Raw genomic sequence first — 24,747 nt, forward strand, 5'->3', positions numbered from 1 at the left:
AGTGAGCATGCCTGTTCAAGCTCTCCTTGATTACATTAAATCCAGAAGCCTCCGACAAATCCCAAATACTGCTCATCCCAGAGTCAACGACCGACAGCCCTCCGTGTAGACTTAGTCTGATATGGGGTACAGGCTGAGTTGGGCTAATAAAAGACATTGGATTTGCTCAAAGAGCCTCGTCTGGTTGATATAGGGGAATCCTGGCCTGACCATTAACATTGCTGTGCAATGTTAAAAAGCAGCCATATTTCTTCCAAAAGGGGCCTGCATCACTGTTAATTTTTATCCTTTTATAATCCTGCAGCCAGACCCACGCAGATGGATTTGCATTTACCAGGAGCCTCCTGTTAAAGATCAGAATTTTTAAAATCCATTTCAAAGATACTTAGTTAGCATTGCCAGAAAAGATCCCGGGAAAGCATTTGCCCGTCATCTTTCGAAAGACAGCTCAATCAGCCAGACTCGCATTTCTTTTCTTTAGGTAATTTAGGAAATGGTTTTACTACCTGCAGTTAAAATCTTCCACATGTGGATTCAGAGCAACGCGAGCCCAAAACAGCGGAGTCCGTGATCACTCTCAAGCATCGCATTGAGGTACTTGGGGTTGGGTTTCTAGGCAGCTGTCTAAATGATAAATTTTTGACCACAATGACTCAAGATTACCCTAAATGGCAGAAGGTTGCTACCTGGCTTTGTGCACCCAATTTCTCGATAAACAAATAACATGGAATCAATTCAGCTATATTATAGGCCTTTATACCAGGCCTAGAAGAGAGGTCCAAAAAAAGATGGGATACCCAAGGTCTCAATCCCACCATTTAACTCCGTTTGAGAAGACCCTTCTGCCCGTAGAGTATCCTGCCAATTTCCAAGGAAAGCTAAATTGCGAGGATGGGTTCAAAAATGACAATATAAGAGTCACAGGCAGACAAGTTGTTTTTCGGGTGACTGTGATATCTTTTATTAGATCGACTGATAAGTTGGAAAAAATGTTCTTTACAAAAACTTTCGGCCTGTTCAGTCGATCTAATAAAAGATATCATATTTACCCAAAGACCCTGTTCTGCCGCGGTCCTTAGACCAACATGGCTACAACACCCCTGATGTAAAAGTGAGAAGGGGGAATGGAGAAGAAAGAAGATGGATCCTGATCTCATCTTCAGAGGGGAATCATGGGGAGCAAGGAAAAACCTGGTCCTAAGACCTTGCGAGTGTGCGATTAGTGTCTTAGCAGCTGCTATCTTTAGTGATTAGCGATTAGCACCTGCTGTGGTGAGCCTGACGAATTGAGACCGTGTGACAAAGGGATGCAAGATACTTCCCCCAGGATCCCTGTTAAATGCAATGATGTTCATTACAGGCTGAATTCTAGTTCAAAATTATGTTTTAATTGGGAAACTCACGACTATAGCAGATCTTCGGGGGCCTAGGGAATTGCAAAAAGACTCTGGGTCAACCCAAAGCAGTAGCCAAGTGCTATTGGTAACATCCCACCACCACAATCAGCCCAATTGTTATGTCTATCCATGGTGTTTAATTAGGAAAGGCAACGGAAGCCCGCCAGGAGAGCAGCGCTGAGAAGAAAATGCACGGGCCCATCCCTTCGTGGATGGAGCCAGGGGCGAGCTGGCTAAATAGCAGTAAAGAAACCTTTCATAGACCAACCCCAGCTTCCTCTGCATTGCCACATCACCTGGAACGGGCTCCGGTTTCCTCTGCATTGCTCTCACTGCAGGAGGACACAAAGTATTTGCATTCAACTGTAAGGGTCCATCCATCGAGCTACAAGGCCGCTGTCCCAGGGACGCATGGCCAACCCCACCAGGACCACTAAAGCAGCTCAGATTGCGAATCCCCATTTCTGCTCACTCCAGAGGAAGCAGCACGCGGCTCCAGCATGCCCCCGGCTACACACCGCTCCATAGCAGGTGGTTTTGTAGTTGCTCCGGTCTCCACAGCCAGCGTTAGCAGTCCAGAAAAGCAGCTAGCATTGGTTGTTCGCTGATACAGCTGTCCCATGGAGACCGTAGTAGCCCCACAGGGTTTCCATCCCTCTCCACTCATGGGTAGTTGATATTAGACGGTTAGTGCTGGTCATACCCGCTCTCAGCCAGAGCTCCTGCAACATCTGGGAGTCCAGGTCCTGGCCCTTTAACAAGCGGCAAAAGGAAAAACAAAAAAGGGGGACCGATGTTCAGCACAAGTCTTTAACAAGCCGGAAACAAATGCAAGAGAATTAAAGGTGGTGCAAGAGCCACCTTCTGGACTCTGAACGATGCTACCCAGTGAGCGGCCCCACCCCCAGCACAGGTCTTTGTGATGCTGAGCCCACAGAGAGTCAGCCAGAAGAGGCCAGCACACCCAAAAGCAGCAAAAACCCTCAAGGTGGTTTTCATTAACACGATTGTTTTAGTCATTTGTTTTGGCCGCTTCTAACCGGCCGCGCTAGCAAGCAACGCCTGCCGCGCCTGGTTCACCACCTCCCAAAACCCAGAGCCAAAAAGCTCCCCGCCCTTCTGTTTGCATGGTTCAAAAAACACGATGAGAGACATTTTCCAAACCAGCTCATGCTGCCTGTGTACGAGCACACGGTCGGGCACAAGCCAGTCACAACCACCACTCCCAAGACTCGTCCGGGACTATCGGGTGCCAGCGACGTACCTTGTGCTTGTGTGAAACCCCGTCATTTGAAACACCGCGTGTGATGCTCAAGCCCTGTTCTCCTTCCACATATAAAGCAACACGGCTGGGATTGTCAGGGCTGGCAGGTCGTTGCAGCACGCATGGAAACCCACCGGGCATGGGGCGCGCGGCTTTCCTCCCTTTGAAGAAAAAGGTCACTTCATCGTCTCACTGCAGAAACAGCATTTTCCCCCCTCGCTCTCGCATGTAAGAATTCATATGGCTGGATTCAGATCAAAACCGCAGAAGCTAATCTTTTGGGCTGAGACCAAGCCTGGGAAAAGTTCAGCCAAAAGGGACAACTTTTCGGAGGAAAGCCGCCCACCGTGCAGTAGGCGCGGGGTTGTGCGGAGAAAGGACAACGACCATCACGCAAGGATGAATGTTTGCTAGACTCGCAAGCCGTAGAAACTCAAGCAGGAGGCGCTTCCGGCGGCTGGGAAGAATAATGGAAGCAAACGCTTGGGAGCAATGGCAGAAAATCATTTCAGCTTCGTGTCTTCTTTTCACCTCGAGGCTTTTTGGGTGTGGGAGCTTTTTCTGACTCAATCTCTTGGGCAGGATCAACCCAGGGCATCCACCACCCATGACAAAACCTGACCTCATTCCTTATGTGCTCAGAGGACTACGTTACACTTTCCTGCAGCGATGGACTAGAGTCGTCCTCCCTCCCCATGAAGCTTGAATCATTGCAAACCAGGTCCCAAATGCCCGATACGGCCATCACAAATCAAAATGCACCCTTCGCCTGCTCTGCAACCCCCGGCCTACTCTTGTTCATCGCTGTCTGTAACGTGCCAAAACTAGGAAGTTCCCATATGGAGATATTGCTCAGGAATGCAAAAATCAGTGGGGCTCTGCGGTAATTCGGTCCCTTGTAAAGATGCAAAAAGAACAGAAAACAGCCTCTCTCCAAAACAGCAGAGCTTCCTCCTTGTGAGCAGACCGTACAGGTTATTTGGGTAGTTTACAAGTTAAAATTAGATTTAGAGAAAGGCCCTGTAGAAACGTTGCATTCACTTGTGGCTTTGAACAGCGTTAGAAAAGCCTAGACCCTGCAAAGTGCCTATAGTTAAAATTCACCAATATCTTTAATACACAGCCTGTGGCTCAGAAAAGCCAATTCTGTTTTGATTTGGCACTTTATGGTAATTTCTTCCCATTGTTTTCAATAACAAAGGCTATTCTTCATCTTCTGCTGAAGGAGAAATTTCTACAGACAAGGCCATCTCTGCAGATAGCTGCCAACTCCCAGCCCAGCCCCTGCGGGGAATCAAATATGCCTTTAAAAATGAGTCCCCATGGCATTACAAATACAAAGCACTTAAAACAATCTTCTGACTCGTTTGGTGTCACTACGGGACAAAGGCAAGGTCGCCCTAGACCTCAACAAGTTAATTAATTTCTATCATTTCTCTTATTTGACGCCCCCTGTAATTTTTAGAATACAATTTATATAGGGGTTTTGTAGGGGTCTATAATTAAAACCTCTTCACCCCTGTAAAGACTTTTTTAACCTTAGCTCGTTACACGTGCATTCAACTCTACAGCACCCAGTCCCGGTCCAGCATCTCATAGTAACTTATGACTTGCAGAAGCTGATACGGGAAGTACATCTGCTTTTTTTTCTGCTTTCTGTTGGCCAGGAGCTCAGCCCTGAGATAATCCTCGGGTCTTTGCAGGCCCTCTCTGGCTCCTATTATAGGACTTGGCTGCTACTGCTGAATAAACATGAATCTGCGTGCGATTGGAGGTTTCTCTCATTTCTCACATGCAGCCCGGTGCATACATTGGATCTCTTAAACGTCACCAGACAGGTTTGCCAAAGTTATTGCTTCGGGAACTGGACCGCCAAGCACTGAGCATGTGGGAGATTTAGTTTTCTCCAAGTTATTTTATGCTGACGTTATCTCGAGTCACCGAAGGGGTTGTTGAGGGACAAGAACCGCATGCACCTTGCAGAAGTTACAACGTGGGACATTACCTAATTCTTCAAGCTCGCTTTATTTTGGAGGCCAAAAAGGCTTTGGGGATGACAGCTGGTTGGATCCATAACTCACGGGTTTATGCATCCAACTAGTTGCTCATGCTAACTTAATCTTGGAGCAAATGCTCAGCATCAGCTTGAATTGTCTCCCATTCGAATCCGTCGCAAAGCTCACATCGTCTTGAGCGGGAACACGTCCGGATCGACCTCACGATGAAACGCAGAGTTTCCAGCTCCAGTGGATTAAGACGCGACCCGAAGCCCTTTGAAATGAATGGAAAGGTGACCTCCACCTTCTTTGCATCAGGCCCTCCGGCGAAACATCGAACCAGCTCCGCCGGATGTGGAAAAAGGAAAAGCCCCATCTGCAAAAGGAAAAGGAAAACCAAACAAGAGGACCAAGAAAGCCTCGAGAGAAAGCTCTGGTCACACAGCAGCCAAATCCGAAACAAGCCATTTCATCCCCAAGGGAAAAACTCACTGTTATTTCCCCATTGTACAAACAGTACTTGAAGGCTCACTTTAACCATAATATTTTGACACAGCACTTGGTATTTTGCACATCTGAATAATAGTTTCTCTTTACTGAAGCTAAGGGCTTTCATTGTGTCCTTTTAACCCTCCTTCTGAAGCCACTTACACTTATTGTATTACATAGCAATATGCCCATATACATGCTTCCTAATTCATCCCATTAAGGAGGAAGTTACAGATGACACTGTTTTATTTTCATTGCCTTAAAGATATTTGCTGCAGCATTTGAGGCCTGGTTTATGTGCAGGGAATATAATTGGTTAGAGATCCCATGAATCTAATGAGATTTCTTCCCTGAGTGTGCAGTAAAAATGCACATTTCCTGTCCACATCACAGCCTCGGATACAGATGTTCTGGTCTCCCTAAACAAGTCAAATTATCCAGATCTGCAGGAATACTAAGGAGCCAATTGCATTTTACGTCAGTACTGAAGACAGCCGATGTATTTGCTTTGATTGTCAAAGGTGGCCATGCCATGCCTATTTAACTCCAGGCTAAAATAAGGAAGATTCCTGCTGCAGCAGGATGGCTTAGCAGTCTGCCTAGCTTGGCATGGCAGCTCAAACAGCATTTGAACTGCCCCCTTCTTCCAGACACCCCAGCCCAATGCCATGTTGCCAAAGAGCAAGTCTGCTTCGAAGAACTGAATTCAGTGCCTGATTCAGACAAGAAACTTTCCTCCTCACCTCCAGGGACTTTGGACCACAGACGTAACAAGGTATGTCTTCCACCAGTGAACATCTGCACAGCAGGGGAAAAAAAATCCGCCAGGGTATGTATAACATTGTCACTTGGTAACGTGTACCACAATAAGGTTTTTAAAACATCCTCTTTAAAGAAAGCATTTTCTCACGGGTCACAAGAACAGCGCAGCGGCTCTCGGGAAGGGATGCAGTAACCAACAGAAGACGACGACCAGAGTGGTTTTGCAATGGGGCGTTTTGCTGGGAAGCAGCGATGCACTTCCCAAAGGATACGGTCTTTTGCATCCCTATTCCAGGTAATGGAAGCAGAGAAGTTAAGCGGGTTGCCAAAGGCCACACACCCACTCAGTAGCAAAGTAAGGAACAGAGCTGAGCATCTCTGAGCTGTGACGCATGCATTGAGCACTAGCCTGTTACCCACATCTCCTGACCCGGGGTCAGACTCGATGGCCTACTGAGGTCCCTTTCGATCCTAACATCTATGACCCACGGATGCATCTTCAAAAGCGAAGGTCTTGTCCGCTTTGCATGATCATGGGACCATCTCAACATCCCTCCTTCCTCACACCGCAGCACCGTGCAACACAAAGGGTGCATTGCAGGCTGTACAACACATATGTGTTAGCACCTGTTTCCCCATCTGTCCATGCTGATATGGAGCATGCAGCGTCCATCTGCAAAACTATAGGCGCAAACTCATCTAGAGCATCCTTGTCCTTTGCAGCGTCGCTCCAGCTTCCACGCAGCTGCAAAACCTGCTGGTCACCAAGAGTAGCCGACTCCTACCCAAATCCCCCACCTGAGCAGCATCTCCCGAACAACATCCCATCCACAGGGCATGAAGCCAAAGCCGTCTCCAGATCCCGTTAAGTCATAGCTCCGCTGCTACAAGTAAGGGAGAATATTACCTGGGCAGTGCTGGAGATGCAGCTGGTCTGGGGCAACAGGAGGGCTGAGATCCGTTTTAACCTCTTAAAATATGGTACTACAGTATATTCATTTGCTGGTCATCAAAGCATAGCTTGGCCTGCTTACCATTACTGCCACTTCCTCTGACTCCAGCACCAGCACCTGTCATACAGAAGCAGACGCCTGGGGTCTTGCAAGTGAGCTCCCCTGCAGCGATGAAACCAATGAGTCAAACTCCGGTTATATTTTAGGTGCATCGCGTTTTATTTACATAGGCACCAATGCTGAAACAGAAGTCGCTCAAACAGGATTTGGACCGTCTCCTACTTCCAGAAACCACAGCCCAACGCCATGTTTCCAAAGAGCAAGCCTGCTTCAAAGAACTGAGCAGAATCAGAGGCTAGTTCAGAGAAAAAACTTCCCTGTTCATCTCCAGGATCTTTGGACCAGAGGACTGACAAGGTCTTTCCAAGACTGAACATTTGCTCGCACATGGAGAAAAAAAATCTGCTGGAGTATGTGTACCATGGTCACTTGGTAACGTCTAGCATAATGAGGTTTTTTTAAAACATCCCATTGGAAGTATACCACATGTCAGCACGGACCATGGCTCTAGGTTTATATAGATGTGCCTATGGAACGACAACATGCATAAAAGCCACAGGAAATGCCTCCTGGGTAAAAAAAAAGGAAAAAAAAGCAGATCCCAAAGGCCATATAGGGATGGGGCAGGGAGGCATTTTTTTAATATAATAGGGCCCATTATATAATCTCCTTTCATAACCTTTGCCAAAGTCAATTCATGCACATGTGTGGTGCACGTGCCCCGTTAAACAGGTTCTCTCCAGGTCAGGGGTACGGGCGCATCCCGCACCCAGACCCAAACTACGCGCAGCAGACGTGCGATTGGAAATACACGCAAGTCCCACGGGGCGACCTCAACGTGCGGATGCACCGACCCCTCCTCGCCCCTGCCCACGACGTGAATAGCATCCGGGAGAAATCCAGCAATAGGCTGTCAGGTGGCACGAGCCTCTGAGATGGTTCGTGGGGGACAAGGGTTGGAAATGAGCACAAAATGCTAGTGTACAACAGCAAGCGAGCAATAGTTTGGCCTGCATGGTCTGCTGCAAGTTTCCTCTCTCTTAAAACAGTTGAATCCTAGGGCAAGGTCCCCCGAATGGAAGGGAAAACTAGCCCTTTTCTTAAGCAAGCGTCTAGCAAATGGGGACACCTACACTAATTGGTTTTTTCCTTGGCACGTCTGCTCCCTTGGGCGGTCATAATATTTTCTGCCCGTCACTCCATCTCTTGCCATTCTCACCGGTTTCTTTCCTCCCTAAGACAAGAATATTGTTAAACCTCCTTCATCAGGAGCTGCTTAATTTAACCCACTGGTTCTCAAGAGTTTTTGGACTCCAGCCCTCAGGAAAAAAAACAGCTCTGAACTTGCATTTATTTCTTGTCTGCAAAAAAATCAGAGGGCATGTCTTATATCGCAAAGAGCTCGCAACAGGGCAGCATGCTTTTGACACTATGGATTCCTATTAGACACCTCTGGGTTTATCTTGTGACTCATATACAGGTGCACCCTGCATGCATCACACGGCACGGCACGGCACGCTGGCTGAGTCCCTGGCCTGACCCAAGTCCATTGAGGTCCATGAAGAGGCTTCGACTGACTTCAGTGAGCTAAAATGACTCTGTCCAGTAGACAGAAGAAATGGTGGACACCACGAGCACTGTAGATCAGGCCCTAATTTCTGCTCCTCTAACGTCTTTTGCTCATCTCTTTGATATCAGTGGAAACACTTTTGTGTGTGAAGCAAGCAGAATGAGGCCCTTGATATTATTAAATCCCAGGCAAGTGTCATTAGCTTGCTCAGGCTGTACAGGTGGGCTAGGCATGTGATGCTGTATTGCTACCTTTTAAATATTCACCATGCCACAAATGACAGCCCTGTTTTTCTAGTCCATAGAGCATCTATTTAATAACAAAACCCTTCTGTTTTCTCTCATTACTCGTGGGCCTCAGTGTAGACGGGAGCCAAGATACAATAATCTCTTATGCAAGCAGGTTGGTAAGTTTAGGGACTTTGAAATGCCTGGTGCAATTAAAATTGATTACCTGTTAGTATCCACAGGAAGTTGCTCTACAAATGCATCTCAAATTAGATTTACTTTCACGCCTGAAAGAACAGGAACCTTTAATTAAAGCCTCTGCGTTTGATCTAGATTTGGGCAGAACTTCTAGAATCCATCATTATAAAATTATGCACAAGTTAGTCGTCCTAGCAAATCAAGCACGTGTTCCTGGGGAAAGGCATGGTTCGCTGCAGCCAGCCAGAAAAGCCGGAGCTCATTTTGACATCAGTTAGACACCAGGTTTTATTTTTTGAGAGCAACTCAGTAGAAACTAAACACGTTGGTCATATAGGAGCTTCTCGATTTCTCCAAACAAGGATGCGGCGCTCTCGCGAGGTCAGGTTTGAGCTCCAATTTTAGATTCTGAAATTCTTGCAAGTTCACAGCCCTCCACGTGGCCCTAACCACCCTCTGGCCGTGACAGATGTTTCATTTTTCTGATAAACACCCAAACTCATAGCTGTCTCTCAGCCTCGCAGGGCTGGGAAATTGGGCCGCAACTCAAGACGACAGACCAGCCCTTGGGGAACTTCCCATTCCTCTTGCGTGCTGTTGAAGCAGCAGCTCCACCCAAGAAAAAAGCTTTTCTTCCCAGGCTTTTAACACCGTGCTTTCCCCTCTGCGTGCAGATCCCAGAGGTACAAGAAGGGAAAATGGAAATGGTCATCTCACCATTTTTGGAAATTCAAGAGAGGCCACGTCTCAGGGCAAGAGTTCAGGACGATTCACAGCTCCTCCATCCCTATATGTTTAGAAATGCATTCAGAGCTATTCACATACACGACCCGTACTCTTATTGACCTCGGCTTTAAAACCTCCTTGGTGAATCCAGACTCCCCGTCCCACTGCTGGATGACATACCCCGATGGTCAGTGATCCCGTCTCAGGCGCACGACGTAGAAGTGAGCTCCCAGGACAATCCTCAGTGGCAAGGAGGACAGGGAGGACAAAAGGAAGAGACATTTGTATGGGGAATTAGGAGATCCGAGTTAAAATCTTGACTGTAGCTTAGATCGCCTGTGGGACTTTGGACATGTCTCTCTGGGCTCCAGTTCCCCATCTCTTCAACATCGGGTTAATAAAGCTGCCTCTATCCCATCCTTGGGGACAAGGACGCTCTTGCTGGGTAACTGCACAGTATCTAGCCCTCGCAGGAATCGGGACTCGTGGTGGAGATGATAATCTTGTATTAGACCAATGAGATTTTTGCAAATAAAAACAAACCAGGAGATTTCACCACACCTTCAACTCTCCTACGAAATATGAACTTTCCTTTCTACCCAGAAGAACTTTTACAATCTTTTCTCCTATGCCTGAAGAAGGGTGCTTGTGCCTGAAAGTTTGCAATTCAAGATCTTTTATTTTGCAAAAATCCAGTTAGATAAAAGATATCACCTCTACCATGAGATCCGATTCCTTTTGCCTCTAGACCAGGGGTTGTGAGCAGGGGGTACACGTTTGGCCACACACTCCTCCCCACCTCTTGCTCCACATCCTGATCCAAAAAGGTTGAAAACCCCTGGCCTAGACCAATACGGCTACAACCTGGATACCTAGCACTAGCAGACCCACACGAGGAGTGAAGCCTTTGCATTTTATCACACATGTGATGGTTACATGCAACACCAGCTATACGAAGCAGCTTGGCACTCGCACACACGACCCTAGCCAGCCAATTTGTAGCCGGCCAGCTCTGGATCCTATATCACAGGCCTTCTGTCCTCCCACAGGAGGAGGTTGAAGAAACCCTGGAGACACTATGCAAACAGGGCGTTTAGTGACTGAGACACCGGCCTTTATTAATGAGCCAGCGTGGTCCATGGCTTTCAAGCATCATTTAGAAAGAGACCTCAACGAAGGCGTCAGACGTGCCAGGTATTCTGTGCCCGGAAGCTCCTCGCAGACAGCTGACCCTGCCACAAGCTCTTGCTTCCCAACAGGTATTTTGAGCCAGCCTCCACACACAGCTTTTGTTCAACATCTGAGCTGAGACAACCCCATTTGCTCGTTAACTAAGTTGACGATGCCACCTAGTGCACGTCCAGAGAAACACCGTATCACGGACACGCTGCCAGCTCCGGAGCAGCCAGATGTGCAATCCTGCCCTCCGCCCCCCGAGACGGAGACGCCTGCTCTCACGGGCGTGCTTGGCCAGCCCCAGAGGAAATGACCTGCGCCACGTTTCCACGAACAGCACGGATCTCACGTCAGATTCCTGCAGGCTTGAAGGCTTTCATTTGTATGAGAAATTAGGTTTCTAGCCTGCCCGGCTGGGGGTGCATCAGCCGAAAACAAGCCATTGCTCCAAGCACCCACGTCACCATACTGGAGAACCTACTGGGCACTGCAAAACATCCACCCCAAGCCTGCTGTTGCTGACCGGTGAATAAGGGACATACTTTTTGCTTGAAGACTGGCACTGTGCTCATCCAAAAGGTCACCTACCTACGCCAAACACTCAGCTGTTACTTCGGGTGCATTTATTTTGGGACTTTGGAAGATTTCCAGCCTCCTGGTCCCAGCTCTTCCTCCTCGTGATAGTCTAGTGAACATGCAGGCTTACCAAGAAATTCCTCCTCCTCCTCTCAGGAGCGAGAAGAGGTCCCCCCATTTCCCAAAACAACTCTCCCAAAAGTAAGGTCCACGCATCATCAACATCCCCATGCTCTCAGCTCCCCGGTGCCCCAACCTGGAGGGCTAAAACTCCGCCTTCGCACCTGTCCAGTGAAAAATGACTTGGCAAGATAGATATTTTAAACGAGCACATGTCGCTGTTGAACACAAAAGGTCTCCTTTCCTGTTTAAAACACCTGCGTTTTGCAGAACGAATTATCCGCGGCATTGAGATTTTTCCATGTCTTGCAACCTTTTGCAGCTTCACTGATGCCAAGTATGTCCTGTTCCTCATGGGAGCTCGAGCAGTTGCCGTCCTTTCTGGGTTTCATTGGGTGATTATTCTAACCCATCCGCAGAACACATGTCCTGCGCGTTACCGTATGTCCCAGTATACCTCATTCACCTTTCTCCCAAAAACTTAGCTGTGTATTAAGTGGGGAAGCTGATTTTTTGCTTGCAATAGAAGCACCCTGTTGGCTTCCTGCTCCACAGGGCAGCAGCTATTGCATTACTAGTCAGGCAGCTCAAGGAGTCAGCAGAGGTAATGGCTCATTATACTTCAGTCCAGAGATGTTAACGACCACTTTTTTTTTTTTTTTTTATTGGTTTTAGCTTTCCATTCATTTATCAAGCTAAACTTCCATGGGAAAATGTTGTTACCTGTTTTTGGTCCTCCTATTTCACAGACTTGGAGACCTTTTAGTTCTTTTCAAACCATAGATCCACTCATGGAGACCAGTCTTTAGCAACAGCTAAGGTTTCAGCTTCGGTTTAGCAGAAAAGGTGAGCCAGCTGAAGATCAGGCTCTGTCCCTACTCTGTGCAGCTCTGACTCTGGGAAATATCTGCTTTTCATAAAAGAAGTGCATGTTATATTCTGGGGGGTGTTTTATACAAGACAAGATGGTAGCTAGACCGCTTCATAACCTGCTCCAAAAATGGGCTGTAATGTTCAGGCTTTGCTCACCATTGTGTTACTCATCACCCAGGTGAAATTCTGCTAAATCCACTGGTGTTGAGTCAACCCAGGAGTGGGAGGATTCAGCCTAAAAGCCATGGGGCAGGGAGAGGGGTTTGCTCACCCAGTGTTCAATTCTCACCCGTGAGCTTGCAGGATGCATGAAGGAGCCCCAAGCATCATAAACCTTGCACTGAAATGGCATGAAATGGGCGAGCCCTTCCTGAGCCCCCAGTGGTCACTGGGGTTGCCAGCTGTCTGAACGTCCCCGGGGAGGCTTCTGGAAGGCCAGCGTGCCCGTGTGCTTGTGTACATCAGTGATGGATTATGATGCATGGATGTTACACATCACGAAGGCAAATGCACATCACTATTGGGTTTTCAAAACCCACTGGGCTGCTGTATAAATCAGATCGAATGTTTCAGTTTTCTATTAATGAATGCCCTATCATTTCTCTCTCAGATGATTCTCAGCAGTCTCCTGAAGATTTATATCCAACTCCTGGAGACTCCAGGGCAATCCTGGGGGGTTGGCAACCCTAAATCGGTCACTTGGAGCTGGATCCACCGACCACTCAACAGATCTGGCCCTCAGCCAACAGCTCCCAACACTGCGCGCCGTTCTTGAATGTTTAAATAACTAATATTGTTGCGGGCCTGATCTTTAAAATAAATTCACACTCCTAATTTAATAGACGTTAATTTGCACTAATGGAACCACTGATTCATAAGCCCAGCTGGAGTACGACATAAGTCTGTACATGAAAAAGATCCAAAACATTAAAATATTGACCACATTCTTTCGAAATTAATAGTATTTCCTTTGGATTACTCATTGCGCTTAGCCAAGCTGTGCCTGACATCTGGTGCAGTTAAACAGCAACCCGAATGGCCAAAGTCTGCCACTAATTTTGAAAGAAGAAAACCAATTTAAACCGACGTGCTCTTATAAAAACACCACGCATCGCGTTATGCAAATAGTGTCTGGCTCAGACGGTGACAGAAGTGAAACCGCCACCTGCAAATGAAAGGCTCACCTAGGCTATTGTGGGAGCTCAAAGGCGGCTGCCCCACTGAGCGCACGCTTTGATGTGCACGAGCAACACTTCCCGGTGTTTGTTTGAGGATCTATTTACTTAACTTCTCCAGGACTCCTAGAGCTTCAAAAAGCAAACTGGGATAGCAAAGCACTGCCTGCTGCTCCTGTAACAAAGTACCCACAGTGCTTTGTATGGTCCCCAACCGCATCCGCTGAAGACGTAGACCTAGGAAGGGCCAAGACTTTGGATCCGAGTTCAATCCTACCTTTGCTTGATTCAACGCATCGTACTCGTCTTACGTGGGGTTGCACCACGCCTGTGTCATACCTGCCTGGCCTTGGTCCTCGATGGGGCAGGTCAGCCTCCATCCAAAGTCTCAGCACTTCCGCCATTGCATCAGTGACCGTGACGTTAACCAGAACAGAAAGGCAAGAGACCCAGCGGTAGCTGGAGGGAAGAGTTCAACCTGAATCCAGCGGAGGATACAGGATTGTCTTCAACCATTTTGCAAATAGATTCATATTAATTGGAAGGTTTTTTGGGGGGATGGGGAGGAGGCGTTCGATTTTCAAATGAAAGAGGAACCTAAGAAGGGAACTAGAAAGAAAAGAAATCACGTGCACTGAGGGCAGCTTTCGAGACCCTTCACACAAGAAAAAAAAAAGACAAGGATGGGCAGAAAGAGCCAGAGACACAAGCCATACAAAATGATTACCCTCGAGGTGACAGACCTCTTATTTTCTGTTGCGTGGGAGACTGATTCTCTCTCTCAGTGCTTTCTTATTTGCTCTGGGTCCAAAAGGATTCACGTGATCTCGCAAGTCCTTCAGCCTTGGCGGGGGGGAAATGCTCTTGGAGGTATCAACAGTGAAAAAAGCTAAGGCAGGCCCACTGCCAGGGTTTCAGACTTATTCAATGGGAAAGCCCAGGGATCATGAACAAATACATTTCACTGGATTACCGATGAGTCAACGTGGCTCCTTTTAGGAGCATTTAAAAATTATTCACAAATCCTCATTTTTAAGTCTTACTTTGGACTGCCAGGTTGGAAGATATCTAGAGCTTCATAGTTTAAGGCCAAAAGGGACAATTAAGATAATCTAGGTGGACTTTCTGCATAACCCCGGCCAGGGAAATTCCCTTTGTGGTTCCTCCATCAGACCCAACAGATTGTTATTGAAATAGTGTTTTTTAGTTTATATTACTTAACATTTGCTAATCACTTAAGAGAAGCTGGCAAGCAGTCCGAATCAATTAAAAGAGCTGACCTCCACGGTGACACAGCAAGACCAATAACCTTTAGTGACCATTTGCTTCAGACTCTCTCCTTTGGAAGGTCGGACCTCCCCGCGATGGACATGTGTTAGCAATGTGCCTATGAGAAACCTGCCAAAAGTAAATGCCCTTGAAATAAAAGTGCAATCAAAAAAAAAGAAAAGAAAAAGATTGTCATTGTACCATTTGCTCTGTTTACAAGGTCAGCACGCAATCGAGGGAAGTTGCAAAGACGGATGATGCATATTGGACCCAGCGGCAAAATGAGAAGGAAACATGCAGCAATAGAAACACAGATCTGCTCAAAAAACCCTGCCAACATCCATGGACAAAGTAGGGATTGGCTTTTGTCCTTTGGAGCCATGTGCCTTCAAGGCAGCATGCGTGGTGGGGCTGAGAAAGAAAAGCATGCCCTGGGCTTTTGTTCTCTGCTCCTTCCAGATTTTCCCTGCTTCTAGGGACCCGGGAGACCCACATCAGGGTTTCACCCCCCCGGCTTGTTTAACCCTCTTTGGATGCATACATGGGGTTGGAAGCATTCAAGGAAGCATGCCTGTGATTAGAGGATATTGTATGTTAGCAAGGAATAAAAGGAGCGCCCCAATTTACCCTTTGGGGTCTTATTTTTCCGTTCCATTTCCTCAACTCTCAGCATTTGAATGCATCTGCATGTAATATTGACTAAGCCTCTTCAACGCTTTAACCTACTCAGCCTCTCAGGTGGTCAGTCTAAAGGAAAAACTATTCGTCTGACAAACCTGGTTGCATTCTTCATGCACTGAGGGCAGCTTGCTTCCTGAGCCTAGCTGCAGCTTTGTTGCAGCACTCATGGCTCCAAACCAGGAGTATGGGCTGCAAGGTTTATATACCATCCCGATCCGGAGAGAGGGCATGTCTCTTAAGCTAGTGATCCTCAACCCACAGCTCATGACTTCCGTCTTGCCTACCAGACCCTCGGAGGCTGCTCAGGGACACGGGAAATTTTGCTTTCCATGAGATGCACGGTTCTTCACGTGGACACAGAGCAAATTCTGATGTTACCAGCTCAGTGTTGTCACCCAAAATTGGGAAACCGTTGCTGTAGACCTAGTACTGGGGGTCTCCCTATAGCATTGCAAATGCAGTCACGTGTCGATGACCAGGGAAAAAGCAGTCTCTTCATTCTTTCAGAACAAACCTGCTTTTCTTGGATAAATCCTCCCCGATTACATCTGGGCATAACTCCACTCAGTGGGATGTTGCCACCCAAACCACAGCACCCGAGCTGTCCTCATTACAATGCACCTCCATGCATGCAGCTAAGTGAACCAGTTCTGGCACCAAAGACCGTTGCTACATGACTCTGGATCATGGAAGCGCTTCTTACACAAACACATCTGCACCGATTCCTAGGAAGCAGCCTCTGCTCCCCCATGAACACTATGCAGCACCAAAAGAATGACTCTGGGTATGTAATTAGGTAGGGCTGGGTCACAGCACTGGCTTGGCCACCATCCATGCAAGAAGCCATGAATGCGGCGGGGACAGAAGTGCTGCAAAGCCTTTGTTCACCAGTCAACGTGATCCCTCATGTCAGCACATCTTGCCAGACAGTTTTTGCTGCCTGTTATTAAATGCTGTACGCGGCAAGCCACAGTATCCATCCGTCTTTACACACAGTCTGCACTTGCCTGTCTATGAAAGCATTGCTGGGTCTACAGATGGAAAGTTTCCCTTGTCTGCTCCAAGTATGATGGAGCCTCCAATCCTGCCCTCTCTGTGCAACCTTAATTGGGTCTGTCAAGTAGGAGTGAATTTACCTTGGCAGCTAAAGGCCCAAAAGATAGGAGAACACGCGTGTCAACATTATCCCTTTCATCAGGTCTAATGGCACAGTTGGGAACCAGGGCAATGTGTATGCAAAGTCATTTATCTGGTTAAGCCAACTTCAGATAACTCGGGTAAGAAAGGCCGGTACAAAAAGCAATGCACTTTTTCACACTACTAGGCAGCTGTTATCTGCTACCCCCGACGTGGCTACACTCGACATCAAGAGAGCATAATCTGGCACTGTTCAAAACCAGTTTTCTGCATCCTGTCACCATTCTGTAGCCAACAGCCCTATTTCCCACTGGGCTTTCCTATCGCTGACGTCTGCCAGCGCACCACGAGCCCATCTGCAGGAAAACACAATGTTAGATACTGTTCAAGAAGCCTTGCAACTTAGCTAAATTTGGGCATTTTTTTTTTTTGCGCAGGAACAGCTAGAGGCATACCCTTGACACAAATACAAGGGAACCCTGTATTACAGGCTGGACCCTGTGTTTGTTCCCTTCTTGATCTCATTCTCAGAAATGATGGTCCAGCTTCAGCTGAAACATCCCCTCCGAAATGCCTAAAGGAGATACCTGGCAGGGAAAACTGCAAGCAACTGATAACAGGGCCTTATTTTAAGGACCTTGAAAAAAGAGGGATGGACCCAGTGGCTTGAGACCGAGATGACTCTACCATGGGCTTGTCAAGTAGCCAGCACAGTGCTCAAGCTACGGTCAAGGGGGGCATATAAAGGCACAGGATATGTGGCACCAATTCTCAGATCATTCAGGCTTATACTACGTGCGGTTAAGCCAGCATTTCAAAAACATATGTCATCGTGAATTGGCCATAACAGGCTTTCGACCGCAAACAGCCAGCTGATGCACACGTGTATCACCTTGCCAGGACTAACGAACCCATGGAAGTTTTCAGGGCCTGATACAGCTCCCGTTCAAAGCCGGTGACTTCAGTGGTCGGTAGCTCCAGCCACTGGGTGGTAGACGGCATGTCGCACACACGTCAGACGTGGGCTATTGCCGCAGCCTCCCTCTTTTGTGGGGAGGAAACCCTGAATGGGATTGTCCCGATGATTAATCACCAGTTAAACGGGCATTCAACAAAGCTGCTTTGGTGCATGCAAATGCCAAATGACATTTTAAACCATAGTTTAACTTAACAAGTATTTTTTTTTTAACTTGTCAATCTCTCCCACCAGAAAAAACAGAAAAGCTCAGCCCATGTCTGATGTGCCAAGTTTCAGGCAAGATTAAGTTTTATGGCTAGAGTTACAAACCCTGGAAAAAAATAGGTTTATAATGGAAACACTGACAGACCCTAACCATAGCATGAAGAATAGCCACTCTACAGACCAGGGCTGCAAACGACCTCAATACTAATCCTTTCCATATTGTTAATCCTTAATTTTCCCCCCCTCTGGAGGGCACATGATATTTCTTAATAGGGAATTTAGCAATGATTATCGCCTTGGCGTAATTAAAGTACAAGGCAGTTAGTCCTGTTAAGAGGCAGGTAGCTCTCCACATTTTCAAGAAATGAATAAATAAAACCATCACCTTTCCAACAATCTCAGTCTAAGCTGGGAACTGAAGGGATTCGGGTTTTTCCTGATCTTAGCACGGTAGATGTTGCTTTGATTTATTACAGATGATACAAAGAAGAGACGAACAAGCAAGAAATAGTGCAGTGGTACAGCGATGACAGACAGACGATCAACCTGTTAGAGAGACGTGGATCATGATCTTAAGACAAGAAAAGACAGGTCCCTCCCACCATATTTCCATCCTGCGTGGTCCCAGGGGGACTTAACCTATACTGCCCTCCACGTCTTTGTAACACTTGGGGACAAAGACCATTAAGGCTTCTTCCTCTGTGGCACAACTGGCCAGATGTGGTCTGGGTTGCATTTTCCTATTGTTCACTGAAGTATCTGGGACCATCTGCAAATGAAGGCGTTGGAGACAGCAGAGCCATGTCCCCACATGGTACAAGAAAATCCTCTTTCAAACACCTGTCTGCAAGGGTTGACATTCGCAATAGCCCAAGTTGGGGGTTAGGAGAGATTGTCCTGCCCCTCGGAGGGTATCACAGTGAACATCAACTTCCAGACAGAAGCGTAAGGCGCCTCTTCGATAGAGCTGACCGTCACATTCCCTCGCATCTAGGGAAGGACTTATTGGTGCCCTCATCAGTAAGCCAGCACTAAATTTCTACTGCAAAGGGCTTTCAGGACTGCTGCACGCTGGAAGGGCTGGCTGGGAATCTGCAACCAGAACAGTGGAATATAAAAATCCAAGACTGCACCTAACTCTGACACCCCGACCCTGCTGTTGTTTGCTTCGAGACAGCAGAGCTTCACTTATCTGCATTGCCAACACACCACACCCAGCAGGCTTTCCACGCTGGCAACGGAGGACCGCACCAAGTGGTCAGCTGAAGGGGCTACCATGCACGGGAGGCAATTGCAGACACACAAATGGAAACGTCCAGTTAATGGCTGGGTTTTTCGCTCCTTGCCCCGAAACATCTCGTCCCATCAGGATGCAAGAGCAGAGGAATCGGGGGCTGCACCCGGTGTCCCAGTCCCTACACTCCTTCTAAAAAGTCATTTTAAAGAACGGTGGCATGAAAAACAGCGTCTTGAGCTTTCAGAGTTAAGTGAGTATTGAGACAACCGGCCATCTCCCCCTCTCAGAGCTTTTGTTCCATGCTACAAGGAAGACAAAAGCTGCAGGGACGTCTATGATTTTGGGGCGGGGGAGTTTGCAACCCTGAAAGTCAGAAGATTTTGATTTTAAAGCTAGCTTCGATTTGAGAGCATGATTTTGAAAGAAGAGGGGTAAACTGCTGCAAACTCTGCAGCCATTTCCCCCCACAATACAAGGGATAGACCTGGCAGCATGGATATTTGTCATTACTGAACAGCACACTTCTCTTTGCTCTGATTACCATCATACATGGAAAGGGGGAGGCTGCCGTGAACAGCCCAGACAAACACAGATGAGTCCAAATGGATGTTTCACACTAGCCAGTGCCACCGAACTGGACCACTTCTCTATCTCCAAGGGGGATTAATATGCTCTCTAGGCAGAAAGGGGCCTATTATAAATCACCTAGTCTTAGTCTGATCTCCTGTATAAGACAAGCCCCTGCTACCCAGCCAGCAACTTCAGGATTAAGCACATCACTTGTGCCCAAGCAAGAGCGGATCTTTTAGAGCCATGACAACTCTTCAAGTGATGTCACTAGGCCAATTTGAAGTTCATCATTGTCCTGTTGGTGGGATTTTTTTGTATAACATTCCTGTTGTAACAGCAATAATGCTTCTATAAAATATATCTAGATAGATAGATAAATTGATAGATATTCTTTCTAGGGAGAGAGAGAGAGAGAGAGATTCTTACTACATAGATAGATAGGTAGACAGATAGATAGATAGATGGATGTCTCGGGTTGCTAACAGTGCCATCAGGGTATCTCAAGTGGCATGTTTAGGCAGTCAGGTGTCTTAATGACTTGACACCCGGGAACCAATATCACACACAACACCAAATAAAAGCAGGAAGACAACTTCTTCTCGTTCTACATTTACGTTTACTCTGGTTTCTGTAGCCCCAGTTGACAACTCGTCCTTTGCTCAGCGGAGGGTTGTTACGTCATTCAAGTCCATCACCAGACACATTTAAAACTCACGTCAGGTCTTTGCATTGTTCTCTTTTACCAAACGAATGAATAATAATTAGTAAGCAATTAGCTGGCAAACAATAAATCTCAATTCAGAAATGGGTTTTTTTCTTAGGTACAGAGTGGGCAGACTGCCTGAAAACAGGAGCATTTACAGGGAACTTTCTTACATGCGAACGCTTATACGCCAAAAACCAGAGATCTTGGAGAAGTCAGCTGTTTTGAATACAAGGGCTTTTGTTCCATCTCGTTCTCTGAGCTCGGATGAAGTTCAGTTTTTTTTCCCTTAGTTTAATTTTGCTGGCCTGCCAGCTGGGAAGGAGCCAGAAGGGTCATCCAGCCAGACCGTGCTGCGATGTATGGACAAGGGGAGTGCATCTAAGGTTTGTTTATTGCAGGATTAAAATTCAAACGGGTAGGACCATTTAAATAATTAAAGGGCAATAGAAAAAAAAAAGCCATGAAACCAAACAAATCAGTAAAAGTCATGGAAACCACCAGCAATATTTAATTCAGAAATTCTCTTTGTTAGGGAATTTCGCTGAAAGAAAAACAGCTGGATGTAGTTGAATCCTCTAAATTAAAAACAATCTAACAAGGTCTACAGGGATAACTCTTTCAGCTACATATTGGAGACCAGATTCATTTCTACCAAGTCAATGTAATAGCACTCAAAGCTAGAAAGGAAATTCCTCAGAACTGAGGTAGTTTCTAAGTATCAGTACATTTTCCAATGCCTCACAAGGCAACTTAGCTATTTACAATCCATTTTTTTCCCACACATAAAATTTATAACTTTTCAATTTTATGCTTCCGTGATTTGTTTTCTGAAGAAAAAAAAATCTAGCCAGAATATGCCTATTCTACCAACATCATGTTTTAATAAATAACTGGCTACTTCTAGTAAAATTAAGCTTCCAGGATTGTTTATATCAGCCAAGTATATTCTGGTTTTATAAGTTTTGCAGAAATTTGGTGTGAAAATAAAGTTGAAGAAAATGCTGACCCTGAGCTAACAAGTAGTTAACGTTTCAGTATAAAAATAGAAAATTATCCTTACAACGCAAGGTTGGAATATTATCACAAGCCCTCTCTGCAGCTGGGAGGGCCCAGCCAGCTTCTGACGATGGTCTGAAGCAGGAAGAGACTTGCAGAAAAATTTTTAGTCTTTCTGAAGACTTTGTTTTGTAACGCTTTTCAAGTTATTTCATTTCTTCCTTTTCAAAAATATATATACTTATTTATTTCTGAGTTGACACAACGCTGTTCCAGCTGGGAACGCCGGAAAAAGGGATTCGCTGCACGTTTGGTGCTGTGATCGCTCGAGGCCTTGCCCGGCAGGACCGCCCGAGCTGCACGGTCTGCGCCGACACTCTTGAGTGACACCGTCCTCGTCCTACCGGGTGTAACCCTCAAGCTACAGCACCCCAAACCCAGTCGGATGACAGTGCAACGTGTGGCTGCCATACTGGCTGGTCTTTGTCCCCGTGGACCTTCCAATCCAGGGAGAAAGACTGTCATGTCAAAAACAAACCATCTCTAAAAGTCATCGACATTCTTCTAAACGAATCTGCAGACAAGACACATGTTGGCACTTGCACCCCCGAAAACATGAGCTGCTTCCAACTTTACGAGTTTAATGCCTTATACCTACTGGGGGGGGGGGCATGACAGGAGTGAAGCTACGGGGATTACAGCGAATTGCAAGAGTCTCGGGGAACAACGGGCCACACTTCTTCGCTTCGGTATCCTCTGGCTCTCTTCTAACATAACCAAATGTCCTGTAAAGAAAGTATAACCTGCTCCTGGTATTAATGCTTCATGCAAATGGGGCATATGGTAGACAGACCCATGACACCTTCACATTCTGGTCTACTGTATAATAAAGAAAAATTGCTTCCATTTCCCTCCAGATAAGGCAACTAACATAACACAGATAAATGGGAAGTACATGAAACATCTTTTGCTTGTTGGGCGATTGTCCCTGACCCCCTACTCCCTCCCCGCCCCCCGCCCATAAGATACCATGATAAATAAAACTTGCTTCTGTACAGATATTTCAGATTTCAGAAACACATATTTGTCACATGCCAAGATAGGACTCTGGGGTGTTTTTTTTTTCCTTTGTTTGTTTTTTGCTTTTTTTTTCATAAGAAATGTGGTAAAATAAAATAAAAAAAGGAAAAGTGATAAAAACACAAAAGCAGAGCTAACTACAGGTCTGTATATACACTTTGTTAGCCACCTTTCACACGGATTCTTGGTGAACAGGACAGACTAATAGTCCAAGTCCCTGTTGTTCCCAGAATAGCAAATGACAAGAAAAATCAATACTTTAAAATCAGTGGCAACATAGTAAAAACTGTACACTGTTGTCCATTAACTTAAAAAGCAAAGTCACTAGATGGTATAAAAGTGAGAATGGGTGCCTTTTAACTTTGATAATAGTCTTTTTTCCCCACTTAGGTTGCACAGTTATCTCCATTGTCTTTGCAGGGCCAAACACAAAATGCTAAAGAAGAAGGCTATTGCTGATAGACCAAGATTGGTGGCAGCAGAAGTGTTTGCAGTTTTATCATTCTTGGTGTTTCCCGTAATTTCAGTCACATTGAACTCAAACTCCAGAGAGCACTGCTGCAACTCACAGCCACTTCCGCTTTCTTCTCCGCTGCTCTCGTCACCTATAGAGAACACACGCAGTTCATTTGCATCCCTCCGCACGGATCTGAACAAAACTGCCTAACTCAGGAAAGAGCAGGAAAAACAAGTCTTGGTTTTACTAAAAGGTTTCATTTCAAACGTTTGCTGAAACCCAATTGAACTCATGGCATCTCTGGGATCGAGCATGGACTTCCTTGCGTACGTGCCTATGTGAAACGCATGCTTAAGCAGCGTCTTGTACCGTACAGGGAAAATATTGGACAAATACCAGGGAATGCATTTACAGTGCAAACTTGGCATGCCTGCCTCAAGCACTCTGCACTCCAGCAAGCTGCCTCCGTAATGGAAGTGGTGTTGTGGCATCCACACAAAGCTTTGGCTGGGCCAGTTAGCACTACAAAGCAATAGGGCCAACAAGTTAATTAACCCACTGGAGGTTGCAACTGCACACAGCTCAACTGCTCCTAGGCTTAGAGACGGCCGGTGAGGAGCAACGTGGCATGTCCAAAGGTGCCACTTCTGGGCATAGTAAGCTTTCCCCGTGGGCACAGCAAAGGACCCCATTTCTCTACCCTCCACCACTAGGTAACGGATCCCCGGTTCATATCACCTCCCTCTGGATGGACAAGGCAATGCCATCCAAAGACGACCCATACTTACTTATGTCGATGAAGTCGACATCATTTCCATTGTAAGCATTCTTCATTTTATTAGTCATTACTCGAAGGGCCATGATTTGCCGACGAATCACCATATCTGGCTTTGTGATGTCAACTTCTACCTCGGGATTATTCACCTGGTTGGCTAAGCCATTCCCTGTCACTGCGAAGTCATACCTGAAAAGTAGAGTTGGCCATTATTAGGATGCATGTTGTCATGAAGAGCGCTTCAAGGATTGGGAGAGTTTTCTTAACGTGCCTCAAACATGGGCCTACTTTCAGTCAGGACACAAGGGAAACAGGATTTTCTTTGCTACCAAAAAGGCCTGGAATTCCTAAAATAAAATCACTCATAAGGCCAGAATGGGGTTTTCTCCCATTTGGGCACTGATTAAAGAGTTTTGATCTTTCAGCTTCATGACTGCATGACGTTCCCATAGACATGAAGTGGGAACAACATTGTCTGATCTTAATTACACCAGTCTGAACCTGGAAAATCAACTGATGGTGAAAGAGGTATTCAGGATTTGCACTGGCATGGCTGACATCAAAGTCTGGACCTATTAGTGTTAAGTCTCAGGCTAAGAGTTAAGATCTCAGCGAACTGAAATCGTACAAAAGGACTGAATATCCAATTTTCTTAACTCTAGCAACAAGCAGATTATTTGTGTAATCAGATTTGTGGCATCGAGTATCACAAAGCACTGTTCCTTATTGGTTTTAAAAGGAGGATTGCATTGCTATTAGCCTGGCTTGACCAGGATCAGACCAAAAGCGGCTCGTGGGAATATGTGGTTCTGAAGCAACACAGGGTAGAAAGATGCAGTCTAGCTCTTTGGTTTTAAGTGTTAAATGATCATGCTCAAATGAAAATTTATGCTCTGCATGAAAAATCATCTTCATCTACAGAGGGAAAGAACTTTATTTATCCAGGATTTCAATAACAAATTGAGAGAGAATTCATTGCTTCATATCAACCCGACAATTAATAATTTGGATAGAAAGGGGATAGGTTGCAGCCGTGTCTGCCTAAGGACATAGGCAGACAAGGCTCTTTGTGTAAACGTGATACCTTTTATTA

At 46.3% G+C, this 24,747-nt stretch overlaps 1 protein-coding gene across 1 annotated transcript in view; it reads right to left on the bottom strand.

Moving 5' to 3' along the window:
- Positions 1–20,236: 20,236 nt before the first annotated feature.
- GPC4 (glypican 4) overlaps positions 20,237–24,747 on the bottom strand; it is a 96,653-nt gene continuing 92,142 nt past the window's right edge. The window contains exons 8-9 of the mRNA XM_090061609.1: positions 23,668–23,843; positions 20,237–23,027 (exon numbers count right to left, since the gene is read on the bottom strand). Of these exons, the coding sequence (XP_089917735.1) occupies positions 22,822–23,027; positions 23,668–23,843 (382 nt within the window). The 3' untranslated portion in view covers positions 20,237–22,821. The remainder of the gene's footprint in view (positions 23,028–23,667; positions 23,844–24,747) is intronic.

This window comes from Crocodylus siamensis, chromosome 8 (genome assembly GCF_052110815.1).
Source record: "Crocodylus siamensis isolate JL-2025a chromosome 8, ASM5211081v1, whole genome shotgun sequence".
NCBI classification, from domain to species: domain Eukaryota; kingdom Metazoa; phylum Chordata; order Crocodylia; family Crocodylidae; genus Crocodylus; species Crocodylus siamensis.